This window comes from Pangasianodon hypophthalmus, chromosome 10, assembly GCF_027358585.1.
Source record: "Pangasianodon hypophthalmus isolate fPanHyp1 chromosome 10, fPanHyp1.pri, whole genome shotgun sequence".
In the NCBI taxonomy this organism is placed as follows: Eukaryota; Metazoa; Chordata; class Actinopteri; order Siluriformes; family Pangasiidae; genus Pangasianodon; species Pangasianodon hypophthalmus.
Window position 1 is genome coordinate 4,396,568 of NC_069719.1, and position 19,133 is coordinate 4,415,700.

At 38.4% G+C, this 19,133-nt stretch overlaps 1 protein-coding gene across 1 annotated transcript; it reads right to left on the minus strand.

The window, feature by feature from the left end:
* Positions 1 to 192: 192 nt before the first annotated feature.
* Positions 193 to 17,021, minus strand: kif11 (kinesin family member 11). Its single transcript, XM_026944321.3, has 23 exons — positions 16,867 to 17,021; positions 16,416 to 16,545; positions 14,311 to 14,443; positions 12,925 to 13,022; positions 12,749 to 12,827; positions 12,470 to 12,655; positions 12,184 to 12,308; positions 11,905 to 11,995; positions 11,476 to 11,718; positions 9,952 to 10,047; positions 9,614 to 9,702; positions 8,826 to 8,913; positions 8,066 to 8,254; positions 7,754 to 7,961; positions 7,189 to 7,361; positions 6,868 to 6,993; positions 5,886 to 6,044; positions 5,098 to 5,237; positions 4,548 to 4,827; positions 2,910 to 3,132; positions 2,109 to 2,278; positions 1,901 to 2,011; positions 193 to 656 (listed from the first exon to the last, which is right to left on the minus strand). Exons 2-23 carry the CDS (start codon positions 16,484 to 16,486, stop codon positions 537 to 539), a joined length of 3,198 nt encoding a protein of 1,065 aa, XP_026800122.3. The 5' UTR covers positions 16,487 to 16,545; positions 16,867 to 17,021; the 3' UTR covers positions 193 to 536.
* Between the last annotated feature and the right edge of the window lie 2,112 nt (positions 17,022 to 19,133).

Consider the following 19,133-nt stretch of genomic DNA (forward strand, 5'->3'; position numbering starts at 1 on the left):
TTAATTAACCCTTTGTTTATTGGATCCCCCCTCCCTCAACCAAAAATAAATAAATACAAATAATAATTATTTGTTATTATTATTCAAATATCTTTATCAGGGTCCAAGCCAGTCATATGCCCTGAACATTTTACACTTCATATATGAGGACATTATTGAATAAAAGCACATTTATTGTTGTCATACCATCACTCTTGAGAATCTTAACAGCTTTATTTGTTTAAAGTCAGACATTTCTTTTTTAAAAACAGTCCTTAATCAGCAGTTGTTCTTAATTTTTTAAAAATTGAAGATGACAACACAAACACAAATACCCATTTTAACCAAGTGATAAACAAATGAATTTGACACAACACTTTGAACTTATTATTCAACATTAAAAACAGTGAGGATAAAGACATACAAACATATAAAGAGACTATTTAAATTCATGTCAAAAAATAAAGACAGATTAAAATACATATGCTATATAAGTATAATAAGTACTGAAACGGTACTGAAACAGGTAACTGAGTAAAGAAACTGAAATGGAGTCATCACTGATTTTGGGTCCTGAGCGGTAATCTGGATCGAGGTGGCGTCACCAAGGTCTCGTTTTCAGCTACCTTTGAGCGGTTCAGGGACTTGCTGCTGGGGTTTTCTTTTTTGGACTTTTTCTGTAGTAAAGGAAAGAAGAGCAACATTGTAATAAAACTGCAGTTAAAAACTGTTCATGTGGCTTAAGGTACTATAGAAGTGAGTCAAGTTCTAAAATGCAAGGGAACTTGGGCTGTGTCCCAAACTTCATCCTGATTTTCATGACAGTGTGGTTATACTAAGGGTTTGCATCGACTAGTCTAGTACATTAACTAGGCGCTGATGTGGGGATGTCAACTAGTCAAGGTGGTGGGAAGAAAGCAGCTAAATGTAACCTTCAGTACTTAGTACTGAAAATACACTGTATGTCCAAAAGTTTGTGGACACCTGACCATCACATATGTTTACAGTATTAGATATACGCTATATGGCTAAAAGTATACAGACACCTGACCATCACATCCGTACGTGTTCCTTCGCCAAACTCTTGCCACAAATTTGGAAGGACAATTGTATAGAATGTCTTTGTATGCTGTAACAATTCAATTTTCCTTCACTGAAACTAAGAGGCTCAAATCTGTTCCAGCATGACAATGCCCCTGTTCACAAAGCGAGCTCCATGCAGACATGGTGTTTGAAGGTTGGAGTGAAAGAACTCGAGGGTCCTGCACAGAGCCCTGACCTCAACCCCACTGAACACCTTTGGGATGAACTGGAACACCGAATAAGTTCCCCGGACTTCTTCATCCAACATCAGTGCCTGATCTCACTAATGCTCTTGTAGCTGAATGAACACAAATCCCCACAGCCACGCCCCAAAATCTAGTGGAAAGCTTCCCAGAAGAGTGGAGCTTATTATAACAACAAATGGGGAATAAACCTGGAATGGGATGTTCAACAAGCACATATGGGTGTGATGTCAGGTGTCATATAGTGTATTTTGTTGTCTGAAAATATTTCAGACTAAATGAAGCCAATTCTACAGTCGAGTGCACATTGTTTATGACTACACTGGGAAGTGTCTTTACTTTTTAAAGTTTTCTTTTGCTTTAATAGAAGGCACACTCTCTCTGCCAGAATCAACTATTTCAGCTGAGCCACAGCTGCCTTCAGTACATTTTAGTAATTGGTACATCTTTAAATAGTGTAATATGAAGACCTGCCAACCTCAAATTAGCCAGCATCCAGTTAAATATCAAGAGTTCAAAACTTGTGCAACTGTCAATCATTCCAGATTGAGTTGCTGATTGGCTGAAGTGCCATTTTATTGGTGGGGAAGGGAAGAAGCCTTCTCTATTTGCGTATGTCTGAACGATAACTTTACCTTAAAGAAGGGAACCCTTCCCTCCTCGTAGCACATCAGATTCTCTTCCGATATAGACTGCTGGGTCGAGTTACTGTCACTGGAGCTGCAAACTTCATCCTCCAGAGAGTCCTATACATAGATATATACATATTACTCCTTTAAACATTCCACAGGCAACATTCAGCCTCATACAAAACATTCCCAGAATGTGGTGTGAGGATTGTACCTGGTCTACAGGTTTCTCCTCCTCCTCTCCCTCGAGGAGGACTTCACACTGACCGAGCGCGCTCATTAGCTGCTCCTGCTGAGCCCTAAACTCCTCCTCCAGCTCTGTTCTGCTCCTCAGTGGCACCAGTACACGTGGGTACATGTAGTCCTTACGCTTCGGCGTTGTGCCTACACACACACGCACGCACACACCACACACACACACACACCACGTTTTTTTCATCAAACAGTATACATTTGCTACTATAAAGGCTACATCATCTGCACAACTAACAGAAAAACCATTTGTTCGTTTTTGTTGTAAAAATACTGTTGTAAAAAATATATATATATATATATATATATCTCATTGTTTTATGAGTTGTGACAGTTTGGGCCACCAATTTCAAAACTGTCTGGATTGTTTGCAAAGATTAATAAAATCACTTTTAAAAAAATAAATAAAAAAAATAAATAAATAAAATGTGAAGGGCATAGAAAATACAAAATTTTAGGGTGCTTTCCCACCTGTTAATCTTTTTGCCAAGTCTGAATCAGAGAAAACTTTTCATTTGATTGAAAATGTATTTGTAAAGCTCATTCATTGGTCAGAAATAATTGGCGATGGAAAAAGGTGAACAGAATGTTACCAAGTGTGCACAGAAATCACCCAAACATAAGGACACAGATTATAGACTTTCAGTCTATTAAAAAAATGAGGACTACTCCCTACTGGAACATCTCCTGGGGGGGAAGGGAAAAAAAAAAAAAAAAAAAAAAAAATACAACACATCTCCTGAAACATCTCGTGGTGTCTCACCAGTAGGCAGATCCTGTTGGAGTTCACTACTGAGGAAGTTGTTGACTGTATTTAGGGCTTGTGTGGTGAGAGTTGACAGCTCTTCTCTGTGCTGCTGCAGGATGGCCTGGTCTTCACCCGTCTGCACCTCCACTCCCTTCAGGAGCCCTTCCATTTCCTGCTGCACTGGAGCGAGGCGAGTTCGGCATTCCTCCATCACAGCCTGACCGCGCTCCTCTACACGCTGCGTGTACACGAAGCAGAGGATCAGAGGTTACATCTGCACACCCTCAATTAACCATTCTTTTGATAGATAGATAACATTCTAACCAATTATGTTATTCTTTTTTTTTTTTTCCAGGCAAACTTGGAAGGGATTTAAAATGAACACTGTTGCTACCCAGTGGTTTAATCAAACATACTGTTATTTAAACATACTGCAGGAGAATAATTATCAGTTTTAAATTAGTATGTATAATCATAGTTTTACACTTTCCTTGTCACAGCTTTTTTTTTTTTTTTAAATCATTTTCCTGATAATTTTTATGTTTCACTAGTTTCACTGCTTTATGCAAAGTCACTCAGTGAAGTACACTTGCATGTGCACCGTGGTGTTTTGAATTGAGTGTTCGTAAATATTAGATAAACAGCGAACGGTCCTGTGTCTTCATATCATGTTAATGTACCTCTTGAAATTTCATCATGATTAGTGTCATAGGCACAAAAAAATTCAACACACACACAGGAAAATCAGTGACTCAGTGGTGTGATGTGGCCCAATGCAAAGCAGATTTACTCTTACCACCCCAATGGCAATTATTCCTCTTATTATACTGCTACAATTTGCCAACGACTACAATTTATTTATTTAAGAATGAAACATTAATCCTTTTCAAGTTACACTGAATGTTATGGAATATCCATGAAATAAGTTAGTTACTTTCACAGCTGCTCTACCGTAAGCGAAAACTATCATTCTCTCACCAGCCTCTCCTTTTCCCTTTTGCATCTTCTCATTTTACCCAGAAATCTTAGACCTTGCCATCCTGAACATTTTCCGATGGCAGAAAAAGTTTTTACCTTTACGCCAACATTGGAGACTACTTCCATGAATGTTAAAACTTCCCCTTACAGCAAACTGCACAATATCAACAATTACACAACTTTTTAATCAGTTTATGTGGTGTGTCTACCATAAAGGTTTCTGTGGAGGTTAGTACTATAGAAAGGATGATGTACTAGAAAAAAGGTATTAATATAAACCTGTCAGACCTGCCGTTATTAAAAAAAAAAAAAAAAAAAAAAAAAAAATGAATCACCTTCTGACCAAGTGGAATCGAGAATTCAGCAGTGCTTTAGTATAAATAGCGTTATAGCCTGAACTCTTTAGTCAGATGATACCCAACCCCTCATTTTTACATGAAAGCTTTTTATGGTCTTTCAAAAGGTTAACATCTTTGCAGATTAAGCATATACGAGTATCAACCAGTATGAGCAATACATTTAGATTAGTTGGGATTCCAATGACGAATATAAAAGAGGGTAAATAAATAAATAAATAAAAGATCTTGTACACCAACAGAAGAACTGTCATTATCACCAGGAATGTGACACACAGCTCACTTCCTATCAGCCCTTCAGTGATAGTACACGTCTTACCTTCAGAAGCTCGTGCACTGCGGCCTTGTTCTCCTCTGCGAGGGTCAGCTGATCCTCAGCACGTCTCTCAGTCAGGTCTCTGGCTGCACGACACCACTGAAGGCTCGAGTCAGCCAATGACTCCAGAGAGCTCTGCAGGAGGCCGCAGTAACCGGCACCTTCCTCCAGCGCTGTGCGTCCCTCCTCCGCCACTCCACTCATCTCCTTCATCACGCCATCTGTACATGAACTTAAACGAGCGCTGACTGACGAGCTCTCCTGCTCAGCCTCGGTGCATTTGCTAAGCAAATGAAGAAACTTTTATATTAACATTTATATCACCGTTTACTCAATTTCCCAAATTATAAGTACATAAAAAGTTATGAATAAAAGAATGTTTAAATGTTAGAAAAATGGCATGTTGAGAAAATGGCCATGAGTCTATGTTGAGTTAATGCATTCTAGTGCTTTGTCGAATTTTATATTCAAAATATTTGAGGTTGTGCTGCATGGGCAAGGAACAAGAATTGCGATTTTACAGGGGCTGTTAACCTCAGCGCTCCCTCCTCACCTCTGTATTGTGTTTTTCAGAGTCTCCATCGGAGGTCCCTGTGCATCTGAAGCCTCCTGAAGCCCCTGAAAGTCAGACTGTGTGTCCAGGGCCAGGAGGTTCATCTGATCCTGGACACACTGAAGGAGCTGCGCTACACGCTGCAACACAGAGCGAGAACCCGACAATCACAATCAGTAATGGACAAGGCAGTATACATACACTATTTTAATATAGCACATTGCTCCTTATACATTTAGTTTCATTTGGCTTGGGCTGCTTAGTGCATGTTGTGTAGTTATACAGATGTAGCGTATATTGTGTCTCTAATGCATTTATCTTTAATCAGTCTGAACTCACAGCACTTCTGTTAACACATTGTTTTTAAATGTGCTTTTTGTACAGAACACATGAGGCCCTGATGTTATAGAAAAATAATCAAGGATGGGGAGAGTGTTATGATTAAGTAGAATTACTGTTACCACCCCAGAGTTAATTACTTTCCTGTACCAAGGTATTTCATTTCTCTTAAACCACAACAATTTGCCCAGATTCATTAAAGAATGACATACTTTTTATCCATTTGTAGTTACATTTAATGTTATGGTTACAGTGTGCATGTTGCATGAGCCACTTTTTTAATCATCAGAGAATTGGTTACAGAATGGCAAACCATTCTATAAAATTAAGTTTTTTATTTAGTAAACTTGTGCTGAAATAACTAGTGTTTTTTTTTTCTTTTTTTCATTCTTTCATTCTTTTAACAAGTGTGGTGAACAGATGAGCTGAGGATAACTGAACAGACATACTGTTTTGTGTTGGTGGCTGGCCTGGTTGATCTGCTCTTTCAGCTTGCTATGTTCAGCCTGGAGGGAAGTGAAGCCCTGAACAGCCGTTTCCCGCATGCTCGCCAGCGCCTCCACGTGGCCACTGAAAAATGCAGTCATCTCTGCCTTCATCCCCTCCATCTGAGAGAAGAAAATCACCACCACCGTGACACACTTCAGCATATTATTTAAGATATTAGACTCTACCCTGGTAGTAAATTCAAGAAGGCTTGCGACTATAGCAACAGTTAATTGCCAAATAATAACTTCATTTAAAATTACAGGCTATAATAAAAAAATAAAAACTGCAAAAATCTGGTGAAATGCAAAACATTCATGGACTCCTCATGTGATGAACAGGATTACAGAACTGACAAGAAAACATGATTCGATTTCATCAACAATTAGAAGACCACTGCCCAAAACAGTGAATAATTTGAAGTGACTGGCATACAACTGTGTGTGTTGACTATGTACCACTTCAGGTTGTGCTTTAATATAAAAATAAATCAACAATGGGGTGGTGTAATGTGACCCAAAGCAAAGCAGTTACTGTCACCACCCTGAAGTTGATTATTTTCCAGTAACAGTATGTCCTTTGTTACAGTTAAATACTGTGGAACATCCACAAAACTAGGTAGTTCCTGTTATCACCTACATTATAGCAGCTAAACAGTCATTCCCTCACCACGGAATTCCCTCACCAGCCCTCCTTTTGTTCTCTCGAAGAAAATTTAGAGGAATAAGAAGGGGGGGAAAAAATAAATAAATAAATAAATGCAGCTCATATTAATCAACACCTACTGACCAATCAGAATCGAGAATTCGACAGCCCTGTGGTATCATGTAACACTGTCTACCTGTTGGCATATTCCTAATTTAAGTCACCTAAATTACAAATGATTTGTTTCAGGATAGCTTTTATCCAAGTAATGACAGAGGAACCCAAGTTTTGAACACATACCTGTCCAGCCAGTGCATTATATCTCTGCAGTGTCTGTTTCAAGCCTTCGTTCACGGCCATAATTGATCCGATAGCAGGCATCGCTTTTGCAATTAGAACATCTTCTAGGTGAAGTTTATGCTCGTCCTTTGGGGAAAAGAAAAGTCCAGATTAGTACAAAAACACTAATCCAGTGAAAACCTTCTGTTATAACAACTACAAACAGAACAGCTGTTTTACAGTCCCTGGGATTTGAACCCACAACCTTTTCATCAACCCAAATCCTGACTGATGCTGACGTAAATGTGCTTATATTCCAGGCACATCCTGTGAAATCCTCACCAGCATTTGAAGCATGGCATCTCGGCTCCCGTTTGTGAGCTCTTCCTGCTGCAGCAGCTTGGCCTTACAGCCGTCCACTCCTTCCTCCACCGCCTCCCGGACAGCAGTGTAGGAACGCAGCACGGAGCCCACGGCCTCCTCAAACACGCGGCCCGTTCCCCCCAGCAGCTCCGCTGAACACACACAGACCACAGCAAGCCACAACAAGATCACAACCTGTTCTTAGTGATTCTTCAATCTATAGAGTGCCAATCCTAATCCAACAGGCTTTATTCAGAAGCATCAGACATGTTTAAAATAAAACTCTACTTTGAAGAAAGCGTTTTGTTAATTGTGCCATTTCGTATAATTCAATATGCCGCATGAAGGCCTCCTTGAAAATCAGGGATTTACTCCATCATATACACTTGGAAATTCAGTTTTAGGCCAATATGTACACTAAACACACACTGAATTTACACTAAAAAGAGTCTTGTGTACCTTGTATACACTTTATAGATTACAAACAATGAGCTAACAGCAGCCGTCTAGTCTCTATTCAACCCCAGGAGTGTGATATACTCACCCATGGCACTGCGGTAGTGATCTAGCATGGCAGCGTGTTTGAGGCTGTGCTCCTGCAGTGCGCTTTGCATGCTGCTGCAGGTCTGCTCCATTTGCTGGGCGAAGTTACTCTGAGCTACGGTGTTGTGCTGCTCCACGGCCTGCACCCGCTGCAGCTTAGCATGTAGGCCTCCCACGTCCGCCGTGCTCACCTCCGCCGTACTCAGCAGCTAGGGAACATTCATAACATTAATCGTTAAGTGCAACGTCTTATATAACAAAAATCCTTTATTCGCTAGGATTGTTACGGTTTGACGTTTTCACAGCATCACACCTGCCCTGCAGTGTTGTACAGCTGGTTCTCAGAGGTCTGCAGCTGAGTGGTGATGAACTCCTCCTGTGTGAGCCTCTGCCTGGTCTCCTTCAGGTCCTTGTGAGCCTCCTCCAGCTTCTGGCTCTTGTCCTGCAGGTCCTCGTTGCACTGGTCCAGCTTCTGTTTACTGTCTGTGAACAGCTCCATCACCTAGATTAGAGATTTAGGCACTTTATTCTCTTTTCCTGAAGAAAATCACTTTTCAACTGCTTCGCAGCCAATTCTGACTTCAGGATGGCCGCTACTACAGTTTTTAAAAGTCCCCATGAATTCAAAACTAGTGTCCTAGAGCTTTTTGTCCAAGTCTGTACCGATACATATTAAAATTTGAATTTAAATATGCGAGGTTTAAATTTGAATTCTATTTTAAACTTTCGTAGTATCATTTCGAGTAGAACATAAACATGGGTCTTTCATGTAGAGTTGTTTGTGCAGGTAGAAAATTGTTTAAATATGTTTTCAGCTAATCAATTTTTTTGAAAATTGCACAAATCATTTTGTCAAACAGCAAGGAAAATTATCCACAGCCTCAGAGTACATTTTCTGATGGTGTTTACAAATGTGTCTTGAAATTCCAGGCCTTTAAGACATTACAGGGAAAAATTTTTTTGAACCATTAACAGGAAATAAAAGGACAGCCGTTAACTTGCTGAAAGTGCTGCCCGCCAAAACCGTGTGCATGATCGTCACTCGCACAAAAGCAGAAGTTTGAAATACTCACCCTCTTGAGTTCCTCCTCCACCGCTGCAATTCTGTCTGTGTACTCTGTGATCTGTTCTTCCTGACTCACCAGTTTACTGTTCATACTCCTACAAAATACACACACAATCAACACTCAGCTGATATTCAGTGCTAGTTTCACCAGCAGGGAGAGTTTGGATTGCATGAGTTTTTTACAAAATGAGGCCACAAGGTGTAAGAGTTATAGCTGACTAGAAGACTAGAATTCACATTCATTCTGGGGGGGAACTAAATAAATAAATAAATAAATAAATAAATAAACTTGTAGTCTGCTAGAAGTTAAATGTATGGGACAGCACTCTAAATAATTACACACACTCTGAGTTAAAGCTTGAGATGCTTTTACACTTGCCATTTGTCCGCCCCTCAACCACCAGCATACATTTTGCATGTAATCTTGCGGGAAACAGATGATTTACTAAGAATCAGATGCTTTTATTAAAATGTCTGGGGTTTTTTTTGGTCACAGAAGAGCTTTCAGACTTGAAAAAACTTCAGAGGGTGACCTCGAGCACTTTGTTTTTACCTTTCAAACAGGTCAAGTTGGGGTTCAAACGAAAAACAAACATGGAGGAGTGAATGCTGAATGAAAAACGAGTAAGTCTTATCAGCGAAGTGAACATTAGGAAATTTACACCATGTCTCCCATATTCCAAGCATCCTTATGCACACTGGCCTCATCGTACACTGTACATTAAAAGATTCTACGAGAACAAGTACTTGGTCTAATGTTCTAGTAAGAGTACTAATCATAACTTGGGAACTCACTCGTAGTTCTCAGCTGAGAGATACACGCCATGCTTCTCCCGGGTGGCAGCCAAATCCCGCTTCAGACGCTCAATCTCCTCTGTGTACTCCTGGATTTATATTAAAAAAAAAAAAAGTTTCATTAAGTCTGATCACATTTTTAAGCATCAAGCATGCCAAGAGAAAATTAAACCTTTCATGTCTGACTCAACCGTAAATGCCACATTTTCAGTAGGTTTATTTAATATCTATTGTGTAAGCGCTCACACTTAAACCTTCTAAGCAGAAGATAAACACATGCAAGTATCTATTGTCCTGTTCCATTTTAGAGAAAAGCACACATTTATGATAGGACTTGCCTTGATTAGGGTTCTCTTGGTGAGTTTCTGGTTCACTTCAGGCTTGTTCATGATGTTCTTTGCCCTGTTAGCATAATCCAGTGTACTCAGAGTCTCCTGCATTCAGTGACCAAGAAAACATTTAGGATCAGTTACAAGCAAGCGCTCTGGCATTCAGGTTTGCTGAAATGCTTAGAACAGCTTTGACTTAAACATGGCGGGTTAGAAACTTACAAAATCACCATCTACCTCTAACATTTTCATTTATTTTAAAATGTCCAGTATAACTAGCCTTAACTGAAAATTTTCAGCAATAAAAACATTTATGGAAGCCATGTACGTGACTGTTTCAGTTCAGTAGTCAGGGAACTGATCAGGGAGTCGGCCATTTTAATCGCAAGATCCTTCCAGTTCACTGGAACGTTCGCTCCCTAAAATATCCCACAATGCACCACAAAAACCAGGGAGCATCGATGCTCACTATGTTCCCTTACTGGAAATGACGTCACATTTTCTGAAGCCTCTCAGCTTAGGGGGAAGAAGAAAGAAAGAAAAAATAAAAAATAAATGATGGACGAACCTAACCAACTTTGCCTATAGATATAAATAGCTTGCTTTCATTGTTGTAGCTCTCAAACGATTATTTACATTAGCAATTTTTGACGTTCTATATACAGTTTGTTTGAGTCTAATGACTTTTAGGTGTTTAATGAATAAAAAAAATCCATTAGCTAGCCTACGATCCTGCTTGAAGTACCATGACAGAAATGCGTATGATTAAGCCAACACATATATACGACATATAATGTCAGAAAAATATCAGTCCTCCCTGTCGTTGATAAATGCCAGTGGTGATGTTTCACGACAGTATGTAGTCATGTTACAGGTAATTGAGTCATCAGTGTACACAATATACTACTGATTCACGAGCTAGGGATCTGTTTGAGACGCACCCATTGATTTTCTATTCTTTATACCAAAGTGTTGCTGAATTCTAAATTCTGATTGTTCAGGAGATATTGATTAATTTCCTATAATGGCAGTATCATACTGCAGCTGCAGATGACAAGTTTATATTAATATGCTCACTCTAATACTTGATTGAAAGTGAACAACTGTTTATAGCTGCTATAAAAACGCAAATGATAACAGGATCTTGTTCTGTGAACGTACCACAACCATAAACCGATAAAAACTATGACATACTGTTCTTTAATTAAAGAAAAGAAATTAGTTGCACTGGCCAATTTCTGCAGTACAAGAGGAATAAAGCACATGGTACATGCTGTATAGGAAAATGATCAACTTCAGGATGGTAACAGTAGCTACGCCCTGCAGCGAGCCGCTTCACATCACCCTGTCGTTAATTATTTTCCTATAACTGCTCGTCCCCAAGTGTTTTATTCCTTATGTAACAGTAGAACTATTATTCTACAACAATTTTAGCGATAGTAAAACAAAAATAAAATTTTCTTCTGCACAGAAAACCTAGTCAGTCGGTGAGATTTTAAGCAGCATGTCTGCGCACCAGGAAGTGAAACTCACCTCTAAGTTGATGGAAGCTGGAGACACGGTGGCAATGATGGAGGTCTTGGTGCGTCCACCCAGTGAGTCCTGGAGGATACGTGTGAGTTTGGACTCACGGTAGGGCACATGGGGACCGCGTTCTACCAGAGCCGTGATCACACGGCCCAGCGTCAACAGGGACTGGTTAATGTTTCCCGCCTCACGTGCACGCTTGTCCACTGCTCCAGAGCGGCCGATGTTCTCGCTGCCCGCAAGATCCACCTACACAGACAGAGATACTTCATTAATATGATTTACTTCAATGAGACACAAATATTATACTAATACAGACTGCAAGACAGTTGTCCTCTAACATACACTAATGCAACAAGTGTGCTTTAACCTGGGAATAAACAAAAAATCATTAATAATGAATATCCAAAATAACTGATACAAAGCAAGCCTTACCAGGTTCAGTTTTCCAATCTTCACCAGCTCCTCTCCATCCAGAGTGATCTCCTTCATGTGAATGGTGACGGAGAACACGGAGTGGGAACGACTGGAGGGAAAAGCAAAAAGTGATTATTCTCTTACCATTCCCCATCCACGCACCCAACGCCGCCTTTTAACAAAACTATCTCCGTAATAAACTCTTAAGAAACTAAAGCCTACCAGAATTTCCCCATTTTCTCCATAATTTCAAAAGCAAATCATGGAAATTTATGTGGGTGTAGGTTGTTTTCCTACCTGGAGTATGCGTTCATCAGTGTGGATGCAGTCTTCCTCTTGGCTGCTCCTCTCTCGAGGATCTGATAGACCTCGTTCTTGTTATGTACCGTTATCTCCTCCAGTCCCTTAACAATAACACCTCTCTGATAAAGAGATACAGAGAGAGGAAAAAAAAATAATAATACAGTCAGACACACAAAAAAAAAAGAATAGCATCTAGACTTAAATTTGAACTTAAAAGACCTAACACATTCCGTTATCTCTTCAACAACTGTCTTCAAACAATCATGGTACTGTTACTGACCTTGTTCCTGGGGTCATCAAACAGCTGCAGCCTCTCGGTGACATCTGGTGAGGGGCTGAGCAGGTCAAACAGCTCTTCATTATAGATCTCCAGCAGGGAAACCTTCACTGAGAACTCTGTGCCGTTACTGGTCAGCTTCTCAAAGATCTGGTGAAGAGTACGAGGGATGATACCAGCCAGAGGATCCTGGAAGAGAAAGGCATAATGCATCATCACCATCATCATCATCACTGAAGTTAGTCCATAGTCACTGTTTCTTTAACAAAATCCTCATCTTACCTCCTCCCAGGTGAATTCCTCATTAGGTGACCTTTCACCCTCCATTGTGAAGGTCTTCCCTGTGCCTGTTTGCCCATATCTTAAAAAGAAACAAGAAAAAACATTTGGATCAGATTCAAAACAGTTCTTAAACATCAAATTTTCTGACAGATATCATGGTTTGAAGGTTCACTCACGCGAAAACGGTGCAGTTATATCCCATGATGACTTCGTCCAATATGGGGCACACCACGCTCCTGTACACATCTATCTGCTTTGCAGACGGACCAAACACCTGCATATGAACGAGACGGGGTGAAAATTAAACCTACCACATTACAGTATACATCTGCAATGCGTATTACAACTTTCCTTCTCCAACACACCTAATATATTTAGCAGGGGTGTTACATGGTTTCATTTTATTTGCCATAATTCAATAGCTGCTTTACATATAATTTACTCAAAGACAAATACAACGAAATGAGAACAAACAGTTCAACCAAAAATGATCAGTTTTTCCCCCAAAACCAAACAGTATGGCGAACATTTGACCTTTTTTAGGGACTTTCTTTCATCAGACCAAAAAAAAGAAAAAAAACTAGTTTATTAAATAATACCTAAATGTGATGTGCAGTTATGGTAGAAGAAAAACACAGTTACATCATAAGGTTGGATAGAAGGTGTGATGGGCATCAAACTAACATTGAGAAGCAGGATGCAGCTTGATCTCAGTAAGATTCAGGGTTTAATAAATGCCAGACATTCAGCGAGGATTTAAAACATTTTGAAAAAAATAAACAAATACATTTTAAAATTAGTGATTAGTGAAGACATTATATTGGTGCATAATCTGTGCATTTTATGTTAAGGAACTTTCTTATCCTGAATTTCAGGCAAATATGAAATGCTGAGCAACTTTACTGCAGTCACTAACTCTTCCTCTTGCTGTCCATTGAAAAAAAAGAAAAAACAGTAACACAATGTTTTGTTAAGTCTGGAATAAAAGATATTATAATAAAAAATAAAAACTCATTAACACCACAAACAGCATGATTAAAAAGATAAAGGTGCTGAGTGGACTCTCACTCTCTGTGTTATAGCAACTTTGGGACTAAACCTCGCTCCACGGACTCATTGAATCAGATTGCGTGTAACGTGCATATAAACAGAGATCGTCTACAGAGTGTTCAGTTTAGGATAGATATAAACAGCTCATTGGGAATCTGCAATCGGATTGAATTCATTCAGATTTCAAAAACTTTGCATGTAATATGTAACAACCACCAGTTCTGACAGTGACACGCAAAAGGTTTCCATGACTTACTCTCCCATTATCAGATTATTAAAAGGACATTAACACGCAATCGAAAAGGCATTTCACTCGGATTGGCCTCGGTTTGAGTCGGTTTACTCTGTTCCGATCTAGCTGTATACATGCACTTTAAGCTGTCAGTCTGATTATTAACGGATTATTAGGATGCATGTAAAAGTTGCTAATATTCAGCAGCCTTGCATCAGTAAGTATTTAAGTAAATAAGTAAGTAAATAAATGAGGTAGAAATCTGGTTCAACACACGCACCATGTCAAAGGTGTACGTTTTCCTGGAGGTTTTGTCGGTGACGTTCCCAGTACGGACCATCACCTCTTTCCTGTTTGAGTCACACTCCACCACTCCATGGGAGTTAGACTTCCGCTCCACTGCATTGAAAGGCCTGGAAAACATTCACAATAAATATCCGTTATAAACACGGGCAATAGATTCTCACAAAAAACTTCACAACATCCACAAGAAACATCCTCAATAAATATCCACAGCAAACCTTTACAATAGACATCCACAATAAATCTTTACAATAAATATCCACAACAAACCATCATAATGAATATCCATTAGAAACATGAAGAATAGATATTCACAGTAAACAGGCACAATAAACCTTTACAATAAACATCCACAGCAAACCTTTACAATAAATATCCACAATAAACATTATAATCATGGACAAGAGAACAAAGAATAGAATTTGTATATAATATATATAATAAATATGAATAAATGTACATATAAATAACCTCCTCAGTAAATATCCACAACAAACCTTTAACAAAATATCCACAGTAAATATCCACAATAAACCTTCTCAAATAAATATTCATTATAATCATGGACAATAGAAACATTATCCATAAAAAACATCTGCAGTAAATGTCCACAATAAACCTTCTCAAACAAATATCCACAACAAACCTTCACAATAAATATTCATTACAATCATGGACAAAAGAAACATTATCCATAATGAATAATTGTGTTTATCATGTTTATAAGTGTTTATCAGTAACCAACATCCTCAGTGTTTAATATTCAATTGACATCCTCAGTGTTTATCAGGAATGATCATCCTCAGTGTTTATCAGGAATGATCATCCTCAGTGTTTATCAGTAATGATCATCCTCAGTGTTTATCAGTAATGATCATCCTCAGTGTTTATCAGTAATGATCATCCTCGGTGTTTATCAGTAATGATCATCCTCAGTGTTTATCAGGAATGATCGTCCTCGGCGTTTATCAGGAATGATCATCCTCAGTGTTTATCAGGAATGATCGTCCTCGGTGTTTATCAGGAATGATCGTCCTCGGTGTTTATCAGGAATGATCGTCCTCGGTGTTTATCAGGAATGATCGTCCTCAGTGTTTATCAGGAATGATCGTCCTCGGTGTTTATCAGGAATGATCGTCCTCTGTGTTTATCAGGAATGATCGTCCTCAGTGTTTATCAGGAATGATCGTCCTCAGTGTTTATCAGGAATGATCGTCCTCGGTGTTTATCAGGAATGATCGTCCTCTGTGTTTATCAGGAATGATCGTCCTCGGTGTTTATCAGGAATGATCGTCCTCGGTGTTTATCAGGAATGATCATCCTCAGTGTTTATCAGGAATGATCGTCCTCGGCGTTTATCAGGAATGATCATCCTCAGTGTTTATCAGGAATGATCGTCCTCGGTGTTTATCAGGAATGATCGTCCTCTGTGTTTATCAGGAATGATCGTCCTCAGTGTTTATCAGGAATGAGCATCAGTGTTTATCAGGAATGAGCATCAGTGTTTATCAGGAATGAGCATCAGTGTTTATCAGGAATGAGCATCAGTGTTTATCAGGAATGAGCATCAGTGTTTATCAGGAATGAGCATCAGTGTTTATCAGGAATGATCATCCTCAGTGTTTATCAGTAATGATCATCCTCAGTGTTTATCAGTAATGATCATCCTCAGTGTTTATCAGTAATGATCATCCTCAGTGTTTATCAGTAATGATCATCCTCAGTGTTTATCAGTAATGATCATCCTCAGTGTTTATCAGTAATGATCGTCCTCAGTGTTTATCAGGAATGATCGTCCTCAGTGTTTATCAGGAATGATCGTCCTCAGTGTTTATCAGGAATGATCGTCCTCAGTGTTTATCAGGAATGATCGTCCTCAGTGTTTATCAGTAATGAGCATCAGTGTTTATCAGGAATGAGCATCAGTGTTTATCAGGAATGAGCATCAGTGTTTATCAGTAATGAGCATCAGTGTTTATCAGTAATGAGCATCAGTGTTTATCAGTAATGAGCATCAGTAGTGAACACTTGTGTAATGATCAGGAAGAGAAAAGTAAAAACACAGCTGAGTGAAGTGTGTACCTGCATCTCACAACCACTTGGATGTTTCGGCCCTTTTCCTCTTTTTTGGTGATGGGTATTAGATTAGACATGGTCAGAGAGCGTCTTCTGGAGTGATCCAGCTCGGCACTTTCTCTTCACTGATGTTTTGCTGTCACATGTTTTTAAAAATAAAGTGTTTACATTAGACAGGGTGTTTACGCTGTTAGTTACCTGCTACGCCGTTGCTCGCTAATTAGCTAGCTGACGTTATTTAAAGGTTTTAAAACGACTAGCTATAACCTGACTACTACACAAATAAGTACACTTAATCAAGGAAATTTTAGGGGAATGTTTTAACTAATTAAACAACTTATGTCACACAAATAACAGCGATATGTATAAAGCTAGCCGGTGATGGCGCCCATAAAGTCACTGCTGCTAATTTAAATGGACTACAAGCTAACGATTACAACTAGCTCGGAAAACTTACCCAACAGTGAGCCCCGCGCTGGTGTCTCACACGGGGTGAAGATAAAGAAGAACTCAATATTTTTCTCCTGAGAAAAATCAAGGAAAAAACACTTCGCGACTCTCCAAACGTCACTCCACTGAACAGAACAAGCGCAAGTGGACAGTTAGCTGACTTTGAATGTTGCGCCCCAGGAGCCGTGAGCCAATCAGCGTACGGCATTACCCTAGTCTGCAATGTTATTGGTTGAAGTCGCGGAAAAGGGGCGGGTCCGTGTGGCATCACGGGAGTTGGATTTGTTAGTGAAGTTTTTTTACACTGAAGGCAAAGTTTGAAGGTTGAATAGTATATTAGAGTTTACTTCATGGGGTGCTTAAACTTTTTGCAGGCAGAGAAGCAAACCTGTTTTTCTTATACACTTGTAAAAGAAGATTGTGATTTGTAATTAAGCTTATAACCTATAAAATAAAGCTTGTAACTGAAGTTTGGTTTGATGGTTTTGTTATTGTTTTGGTCAGAAACCAGCAAAACGGGTGCATTTAAATTAAATATCTCTCTAAGGTTTAAAATCTTCCTATGGCTAAAATGTTATCTTTTACACAAACCTCTTGCGGTCTCACTGGAAAAACGTGGACTAGGAACTGAAACTTGTGTTGTCACATTTAGAAAAATAAACCTTAGCATGTACATTGTGAGTACCAGCGGAAGAAGAATGTGTAGCTGTAGAGCTTTACTGTCAGGAAGTCAGTATTAAACTGTTCAATTTCCATTATCCTTTTCTCCTTTTCTTCAGCTATGAAGTTGAAGAGCTATCTTTAGGAAGATAATATTTTAGCCGTAGGAAGATTTTAAACCTTAGAGAGATATAATTTAATTTAAATGCACCCAATTTGCTGGATTCTGACCAAAATAATTACAAAACCATTAAACCAAACTTCAGTTACAAGCTTTATTTTATAGGTAATAAACATAATTACAAATTACAATTTTGACCATACTAGAACTGTGTACTGGTCGCTGCTGCTTATTGTCCCCTTTTAGTAGTTAATGTACTGTCTTAGTTATTGTCCTGTTTTAGTAGTTATTGTACTGTCTTAATTATTGTCCTGTTTTAGTAATAAATGTACTGTCCTAGTTATTGTCCTGTTTTAGTAATAAATGTACTGTCTTAATTATTGTCTGGTTTTAGTAATAAATGTACTGTCTTAGTTATTGTCCTGTTTTAGTAATAAATGTACTGTCCTAGTTATTGTCCTGTTTTAGTAATAAATGTACTGTCTTAATTATTGTCTGGTTTTAGTAATAAATGTACCGTCTTAGTTATTGTCCTGTTTTAGTAATAAATGTACTGTCCTAGTTATTGTCCTGTTTTAGTAATAAATGTACTGTCTTAGTTATTGTCCTGTTTTAGTAATAAATGTACTGTCTTAGTTATTGTCCTGTTTTAGTAATAAATGTACTGTCTTAGTTATTGTCCCGTTTTTAGTAGTCATTGTACTGTCTTAGTTATTGTCCCGTTTTAGTAATAAATGTACTGTCCTAGTTATTGTCCTGTTTTAGTAATAAATGTACTGTCTTAGTTATTGTCCTGTTTTAGTAATAAATGTACTGTCCTAGTTATTGTCCTGTTTTAGTAATAAATGTACTGTCCTAGTTATTGTCCTGTTTTAGTAATAAATGTACTGTCTTAGTTATTGTCCTGTTTTAGTAATAAATGTACTGTCCTAGTTATTGTCCTGTTTTAGTAATAAATGTACTGTCTTAGTTATTGTCCTGTTTTAGTAATAAATGTACTGTCTTAGTTATTGTCCCGTTTTTAGTAATAAATGTACTGTCTTAGTTATTGTCCCGTTTTTAGTAATAAATGTACTGTCTTAGTTATTGTCCTGTTTTAGTAATAAATGTACCGTCCTAGTTATTGTCCTGTTTTAGTAATAAATGTACTGTCTTAGTTATTGTCCCGTTTTTAGTAATAAATGTACTGTCTTAGTTATTGTCCCGTTTTTAGTAATAAATGTACTGTCTTAGTTATTGTCCTGTTTTAGTAATAAATGTACCGTCCTAGTTATTGTCCTGTTTTAGTAATAAATGTACTGTCTTAGTTATTGTCCCGTTTTTAGTAGTTATTGTACTGTCTTAGTTATTGTCCCGTTTTTAGTAATAAATGTACTGTCTTAGTTATTGTCCCGTTTTTAGTAATAAATGTACTGTCTTAGTTATTGTCCCGTTTTTAGTAATAAATGTACTGTCTTAGTTATTGTCCTGTTTTAGTAATAAATGTACCGTCC